This window comes from Clavelina lepadiformis, chromosome 6 (assembly GCF_947623445.1).
Source record: "Clavelina lepadiformis chromosome 6, kaClaLepa1.1, whole genome shotgun sequence".
In the NCBI taxonomy this organism is placed as follows: domain Eukaryota; kingdom Metazoa; phylum Chordata; class Ascidiacea; order Aplousobranchia; family Clavelinidae; genus Clavelina; species Clavelina lepadiformis.
In genome coordinates this window covers 5191885-5200711 of record NC_135245.1, presented here as the reverse complement: position 1 = coordinate 5200711, position 8827 = coordinate 5191885, and the positions used below count along the sequence as shown (strand labels likewise).

General features: G+C 36.0%; 1 protein-coding gene across 1 annotated transcript; it reads right to left on the bottom strand.

Moving 5' to 3' along the window:
* Positions 1-3713: 3713 nt before the first annotated feature.
* Positions 3714-8029, bottom strand: LOC143462971 (putative methyltransferase-like protein 24). Its single transcript, XM_076961301.1, has 6 exons — positions 7817-8029; positions 7532-7641; positions 5601-5805; positions 5345-5458; positions 5177-5271; positions 3714-4642 (listed from the first exon to the last, which is right to left on the bottom strand). The coding sequence occupies exons 1-6, from the start codon at positions 7926-7928 to the stop codon at positions 4328-4330; spliced, it is 951 nt and encodes a 316-aa protein (XP_076817416.1). The 5' UTR covers positions 7929-8029; the 3' UTR covers positions 3714-4327.
* Between the last annotated feature and the right edge of the window lie 798 nt (positions 8030-8827).

Genomic DNA, 8827 nt, shown 5'->3' with positions numbered 1-8827 from the left:
GAAACTTGTTAATATTTCTAACATTTTCAAATAACCTTTATAGTTTGAACAATAAATAGTATTATACATATATAATAAAACAAATGAAAATGCCTAAAAAGTTTGGGATCCCGTCATATTAACATAAAAAATTTCTTAAAGAAAAAAGATGAACAAGTTCGTAAATCTTTTGGCCGCAAATATTTATGGAAAACGGACAAACAAGTTCATTAGAACTTGCATGCATTTACATGGGTTTATCAATTATTATTATTACATTTTTAAGTAAAATATTTGAAGTTGTATATAGATTCATTCAAATCTGCACTAATTTTTGTGAGTTTATCCAAATCATGGCTTTTACAACAAAGAGAAAGTTATTTAACAGTGTAACATTTATGATAAACTTTTTTGGACTTGACAAGTGGAATCGTTATACAGAATTAAATTTTTTTAATTGTGGCTTTATGACGACATTGTGACGATTGCTTTCAGTTTGACATCTAAATCAGCCGGAACTAAAAAATAGACATAAAAACATAAACAACACTTTTTGGTTTGTGAAAAAACCTTTTAAATGTGAAAGACTTTACAAAACTTATAAGTAACGATTCTTCTTCCACCAGCAAGTACCCGAACAGATGATATTTAGCCGAGCACGATTCCATCTGGCGATTTAACGTATAAAGGGTTTTGTTTTATTATATTCATGCACAGTTTGACGGTATCCGATTCATCACTGATTTCAAACATGATGGCCAGCACATGCCTATACAACAGGCACTTCTATAAAAGTATAATCATTATATGCGGTTGTCTTTTGCACAGCAAGGCATTTGGTGGTTTTGTGGCATTTGGTGGCAAGGCTAAAATAAATGTAGCCTACGTTTATGTTGGGCATAATTGCTGGAGTACAGTATGTATCCTAGACTCACAGAGCAATACGTAATGCTGTTGCTTACATTGCCGAAGTTGTAATAGGCCTAATAACTCTGCTTTAGGTTATCGAAATTACTTTGGTCAAATTTTATTGTTGGTAAATGCTTTCTAGTTTTGTCGTTGATTTTGTCGTCCGTATTCCCTGAGTAACTATAAATAAACAGCATATCTGTTTATTATAACTGACTTTTAAAAAGCATCTAACGCAACACTTATAACCTACTATTGTTTTGAAAATATTTATATAGACCCAAGTGATAGCTTATAAAGTTAAAAATGTTTTATTTGAGAAGAAGCGGCAGCGTACTAGGTTTGAATCCTGATTATTGCCGAGACGTCGGTGGAAAAAGGCAGGGGACTTGGAGTTTTTATGACTTCATCGTAGGACGGTGGCATCATCGGCGAATTTATCATAGATTGTAGAGAAAAACCATCTCATTTCTGATCCTGCAATGCTCTACTGTTGACTACTTCCCAAATAAATTTTAATGCGGCTTTCGTTTCCACAGAAAAAAGCAGCTTTCCGTTAAAACAGAAAAAGCAATTAAAAAGGACGCTTTAAAAAGAATATGGTTAGTTAAAGCTTTAATTCTATGCACACTTTCACAGTTGTTCTTCAATAAAATGAACGCACTGTGACATAAGACAGTATACATTGGAAATCGGCTTATCATATTTCTCGTTCCTTATACCAAAGACAGCCGCCTAAGCACATTTGCCTTTTTCGCTGAAGGGGTCATGTCCCAATTCAAAGAGATAGGCTTTTCAATGCAAAGTACATTAAATCAAGAAGCTACCAACGCAAAATTACATCATAAACCTACCCTGAATTTTGGCTTGCAACAAGACCTAGGTTATGTCTGTCTACAGTCTTAATTTGGACAAAATCCATGTACTCAGTTTTCTATAACAATTGCCTAAACTTTACAACAAGTTTTTAGCTTAACATTTTATGACAAATACTCCAAAAAAACAAAAATTCAAACCCACACAAAATTTACAACTTAGCCTAGACCTGGAACCAGCTGTCGTCAAAGCAACGACGAACTACTCCACATCGACGTCACATGCGCATTGGACCGGAAAATTTTTACTTTTTTTAATATGACGCATTGAGTGCGACACGGTAACAATCACTGTGTTGCCGGCGCAAAATTGTCGTTTTATTGGGAAGTGACCCCTGAAGAATTTAAGTTTTATAGAAAACGTATTGCAAAAAGGCGTATATGTATGTAGGACAAACGTCTGCCCTTTGGCGCAGCATATCTGAGGCGCTAAATTAAGGTTGTAATCTATTCTATTGAAGACTATTTGACAACAAAACGGAGGTAAAACATATTGGTGCCCACAATTTACCACAAGAATAAATTCAATACAGGAACAAATTGTTGTTTAGCTAAGTGCAGGCTGTTAAAAAAATTGCCTGTATAATCTCATAATGTTTTGAAATCGTTTTTTGGTTTAGTTTGGTTAATATAGCCAAGACATGACGCTTGCAGATACAGGTGGGTAATACCGCGGAACTATAGTAACGAATTACTCCAGCGCGGTACTTTTTCAGTACCCATACCCGTACCGTCGGTATACTTTTGAAAAAAAGTATCGAATCTCTATACCGCAATACTTTTTTCAAGAAATTTCTGTCGGTCCCGGTATACTCGTACATTTCACGCGATGATTTCAAAATTTTAACTAGTATGTTTTCAAAAATACATGTTAATTAATCCTTAATACTAATTTTAGCATGTATTGATCGTTTTTATTCTAGAAATGTCAAGTAAAATCGCAAGCTATTAACGTCACATATGTTTTGACCAGAAGTAACCTTTAACAGGAGCATAATTGCAGCATACATCGCATTTGCAGCAGCATCTTTTACACAAAAAGTACCGTTACCGAGTATCGACAAAGTACCGAATTACTCTTTTAAAATAGTACCGAATACCGGAACCGTCGGTACATTTTTGTCAAGTATCGGTACCGTTACCGACGGTACTTTCGAAGTACCGACTGCCCACCTCTACTTGTATAGGTTTTGATGGCAAATGACGTTCGGGCTATAAATATTTTCTTTATCTGCAGCATTTTCAAATTTTTGCTTCTAGCTTATCAGCGCTTATTTACTTGGTTGACATTATTTTACTGAAAAAAACTCTAACGTTCGAAGTTAGTTTTGACAGTCTTTAGTTAGCTTAACTTAAATGTTTCAAGATGTACTGTAACTAAAACTTAACCGAAAGTTACTTTCTAATCTAAATCTAACTTCAATATAGCCCTACAAAACTAAAATGAACGTTTGGCATATCTTCTCTTTTAAACTAATCGCCAATCTTTCATCCTTTATCTTTAATCCTAAAAAAATTTTGAAAGCTTGAAAACAAAAATTGAAAACTGAAAACATATTATAGTGATTGTTTTATTTGACTTGGACAAAATTAACACGAGGAGCTGTAACCCCTATGTACGAACTGTCCCTGTGAAGAAGTCAAAACCGTATTTCTTGTTGAGCTTTCACTTTATTGCAAGGGTTCTAGTGAAATTTTTACATATTTAGCATATACAGAAGTGTTTTCAAGAAAATAGGTTATATAACATTTTTTGACAAACCAAACCTTATTCATAGCGGATGCCTGATCGTGTGCCAAGTCGAATTCCAGATGTTTAGTGACTGGCGTGCACGGTTTGTTGCAGTTCTTCCCAAGCGCAGGGAGTTTCGCTATTTATCCTAATAGGGGAATCAAGGGCATGCTCATTGCTCACCCAGAACAAGTTGGTTTAAAAAAAAACGTCTGGGATACAGTGTAAAATTTAAAATGTATTATAATTGATGCTTTTTTTTTAAAAGACAGTTGATTGTCTGAAAATTAATTTAATGAAATTTGGAACTCATTTGCAAAATTTATGCAGACTGCCAATTGATTGAAATCTTCTAAAATGTCTAAGAATATTTAAAATATAGGAAAAATTGTGCCGACAGCAAAATATAACTAATATTATATACAAGAAAGAGCGTATATGGTACCAACAAGACTAAACAAACTGTCTGCGTATCAAAACAACGTGCTCGGTACACCAAAACAACGACGACAAACAGCTGTATGTCACCTCAACTTTGAGTATAACAGTCAGAGTTCTATCCCCGGTTATGAAAGAGCTTTGAGCGTTTTTGCAAGAATTTAGAAGCGATCTACCCAACGTCCTCAGCAACTTTCCAAAGGGTTACGAAACGTTATAATGTTAACTGATTACTTATGTTGGAACAGTCAAAGGCATTCAATTACCAGACAAGCGGATCGCCTCTACCGAGGGGAAAAGTTGCCGGTTTGCCTAGAATTATCGAAAGCAATTGTTGAAAAACTCATAACATGCAGAATGTTGGGATGTCAAATAATTCTGTATATGGTAAAACTTAAAAGTCACATTTTTCAGCATTTAGGTTCACCATCGCCACTTCCCATAAAATAGTTGATCCACCTTCAAGCATTCCTGGTTTTGCCTGAGCTTGCGAGTATGATGGATCCTTCAATAAAATTCGGGCAGCTCTGACATTGTCAGTCGTGTTGTATATCCTGTAGCCAAGATCGTACAAGGAAGTAAGCTGGTTGTAAATTCTCTGGCATCGAGCAAGCCATTTTGGATTTGTTAAAGGTCCAGGCATGTGAATCTCCATCGCAAATTGACGGATGCATTTATGCAAACCGGTCTCTAACATTTCTTCCATGACCTATTGCATATATACAAGGCATTTGTTGAGTCGTGATCTATTCTGAGCGAACTAACAGCAGTGTAATTATATTGACCGAAAAAAAGTTTATTGAAACGCGCAAATATTTAAACATCAACCCCACTATACAGAAGAAGTATATATAGAAGCGCAAACATTTATATATCTCAATAATTGCGACATTCTTGATAGTGCTGAAAGAGTTTTAGTCGCTTATTTAGGCACTATAGTATTGAATAAATTCAAATTAGAACGTTTAGTATAGCTCTCAAAATTTACATTCAGGTGTAGAGACCTTAGTTTAAATTTAACTGCGCAATGCTTCGCTTGATTTACAAAGACAAAAATTTTCGGTGTAGATATTTTAAAAAATGTTTAGTGTCATTCAACCTTTGTTACAAAATACGAAACACATCAATAACGTAAAATTTGAATTCATACCATGATGTGCATGGCCATTCATTTATTTCTTTATAGTTTATCTACACAGTAAACGATGTAAGAATTTAAGTAAGTAGCTGAAATTTAGATTACCGTGTCTTCAAATCCTCCACCGTCTGGTGCGTCTGTATCCACTTTAAGATAATCTATAAATTGATCACTGTGTCCAAGTTCCTTTTTGATGGTTTCTATAAACAGGAGGGTTTTTTGTTTTAACGGTAACCGAGGGATCTTTCTCCCCAAATTAACATCTTCTAATACTTATTGTGCGCATTTTCCATCCATTACTATCCCGATCGTTGTCTTTATCGGAAACTCCCAGAAGATGGAAAATAACACCGCTGTCGCGTTTAAAGCCATCTTCCAACTGCATTGCTGTCAAAATTTGCTTTAATTCATATATATGTTGTGACATTTATATTTTTGCATCTCAAAGTGGCACACATGAATTCATATGAGAATTTAATATTTACGCAAATAAACTGTTGACAATTTTAATCAACATCGCGAGTCTTACTTGGATCAAACGAATGAACTTCGCAGCCTTTATTGGCAATTTCGTCATCGAAGGTAAAGTCACCTCCAACGCCAAACGAATACAAGACGCATTTGCTATCGGGGTTCTTCTTGATTGGCCACAATCTTCCTTCAAGACAAAGATCGTATGCTCCATCCCTATCCAGCGGTCTACCGCCGAGGTATTCATGTTCTTTACAAATGTACTAAAAAATTATACACATCTGCATGAATCACGTCCTCCAAAATGTTATTCCTAACTAGGTATATTCATATTCATTCAAATATACTTTATTCCGACTGCCAGAAACGTACAATAAGTTGTTATTTTCAACAAACGTAACTATTTACTGTTTAATCGTTTAAAACTAGATCGTGTAATCCAGGGTTTATCAACTGGGCACCATGCACGAGCAGAGACCTCACTAGTGAGTAGTGCACCTACAAAGTTCCACGTACTGTAATAGTAAGTGCATTTGCATTCAAATGCCACGGCAAAACAAGACGTTCAGGACTTGTCTGTTTCTATAAATATCTTCAATTTGTTAAGAACTAATGAAAATAAAAGAAATGACAGTGTTAGGTGGCACGTTTAGCATTACTTATGACCGTAAAGCAAAATTTGTGGTTTATACTCTATGGTGTGGTGATGGTACTACATTTAAATTGGTATTTAAAAAAATGCTGGTATTTAATATGTACACATGTTTTTAGTCATCTCTTATGACGTCTTACATCGCTACCCCTAGGGCCTAATTGGTATTAAGCGTCCCGCGTTTATTTTCTCATTGCGTGACAACGGTGGAATCTGTATTTGTGTGGTGTTGCGCTCGGCTGGGAAGTGCTGGGCGAGTGTTGGGTCAGTCTACGTTTGGATTTGATAGAAGAAAGATGGTTGTTTTTATCAAAGAAAATCTAATAAAAGTTAGAAAAGCAAAAGGAGCTAATTGACTAGCCGTAAAAGCAGGAAGTCTCCTGGCTATGGAAAATCTTGGTTACATAAGCACATTGAGGAAACCGCTCCCACTCATGAATTGGGTATAAGTCAACCCTCGATTTAACGGACAAATGCGGACCAGCAGCAGTCCGTTGCTGGAAAAAGTCCGTTAATCGAAAATACCGTACTCCCACTACTGTACAGTGTACAGTCAAGTACTCTGCTATAGCGTAGAGTCGTAGACCATCTGTCACCGCAAATTCTAGCTTTTGCTTGGAAAACACGCCTACGATAAAACACTACAGTACTTTGATGGAGAGATGTATTACGCGTACCAAACATGTTTATACTGCGCAGATGCTCACGCTTAATAAACCAAATACTGTACAGTACAACACAGTAGCAGTTTAAAGACACATGAAATGCGTTCCTTGTTTGTATTTTGTATAGCCTGCGCGACTACAGTACACAGGTACATTTACAGTACACAACAACTGATTCTAAGGTGCACCGAATGAAGGCTCTTGCTAACAGAGTACAGAGTACGCTGACAGAGTACGCTGATAGATCACAATACGCTGGTATTGTGACGTTGTGAGAGACAGCTTTCTAATCGTTTCACGCATTCACGCAAGTAGCCTGGCGAATTCCAAAACAATAAAAACCGTTCTTTTGGTACATTCTTTTACTCATAGATCTGCGCATATTGAGTCCGTTAAATCCGAAGTCCGTTAAATCGAAGTCCGATAAATCGAGAGTTGACTGTATTGTTATTATATTGCTGTGCATTTATAGGGTCCGTCACGCTTTGCTCGTTTGAATAAATTTTAGATTTACATCACTTTGGACACAATTGCCTTAAACGTAAACGCAGCAGTTGAAAAGAATATTATCTTTTATATTTCTATCCTTAGCTAAACTGTAATATTGGCCCTACATTAAACGACCACACTGCACGTTTATTTGCAAATAAATTTCTAGAAGTCAATTCTCACCTGACGTTGGTATACGTAATTCCAAATGGTCTCCAAAGATTCTTCAGGCGAGTCGTGTTCCGTTAATTTCTTATAATGATAATCTTTTACCACAAGTTGAAGCGATTCATCTATAGAAAAACAGAGTGATGTTGTATATTTTACTTCTTGTTTTCCATTGTATGTAAGTTCGACAACAACGACGTTTATATACCTGGGTGGATATTACTAACGTATTTACTAAGTTTTTATAATTATATTGGGTTAGTCGACAAAGTGTTAAGTAAATTATGCAAAATGACAGACCTTTATCATCTTCATATGTCATTAGGTTACAATTAGAAATGACGACGATGCCCAGCAAACAAACTGCAGTGAGAATTATAACTCCGTAAAACATTTCACGATTAGTTACCATTTTTACGTCTAGCTTGTGGTTATGCTCAACAGCACAGCTCTCAAACCTTAGTTTTTTCCTTTGAAGAAGAGCTTTTGCATTATTGGCTTAACGGTTAATGAAGAGTTTTCGAAAAGGCTTCAATTACATGTATTGTGCCAATGATCACAAAAGCGACACATCCATGGCGTTGGCATCCGAATCATTGTTTGAATTTTGCAAAGTCAAACAATAAAATTAAATAACAAAATATGTAAATATGAGAATTAAAAAGCAAATGTTGCTTTGAATTGAATTTATCCGTATCGTTTCAACATTTGTCTTTGACCGTCAGTCCATGGGCTGACAAAGTCCGGCCTTGATTTTCTGTCAGTCCGCAAAATAAACATAAGTACAGTTTTCTCAGTATTTCCATTGGATTTGAAACTAAAAACAAAACCTGAATACAATGTGCTTGAATGAGGCTAAAGCTAATATGTTTCGTAAGTCATGCTGCTGGTTCTCACAAGCTGTTGTCTAGAACCTTATCTCTATCTCATTATGTCCACCCTTGCACATATATGGTTGTACGAAAACGTTTAATTGTTAACGGCCTTTTCTTAGTGCTGGTACGAAGAGATCTGCAGTTCACTAACGATAAAAACCTTCGTCTACACAGCAGTACAGGCATCGGTAGGATGTCAACTTCACTCGCTGTAACAACATACAAGGCACAGCCAAATCGACAAGCGCTTCGATCCGCCCGGAGGCAGACAACACTGCGAAATGACAAATGAAACGTAAAACAGCGTAATAAATTTCGCTCTGGCATTGTTTGAACATCAATTAGCATAACAGGCTATAGAGTAAGTATATGGTAAATACAACGACAAACTACAATATAATCACGAAACAACCGCCATAACTTTTGTTACCTAGAT

Coding starts and splice junctions, on each gene's coding strand:
- LOC143462971 (XM_076961301.1), bottom strand. CDS start 7,928: ATGGTAACTAATCGTGAAATGTTTTACGGAGTTATAATTCTCACTGCA. Junction 5,806..7,531: donor ATTACGTATACCAACGTCAG/GTGAGAATTGAC, acceptor ATAATTTTTTAG/TACATTTGTAAAGAACATGA. Junction 5,459..5,600: donor AGTTCATTCGTTTGATCCAA/GTAAGACTCGCG, acceptor AAATTTTGACAG/CAATGCAGTTGGAAGATGGC.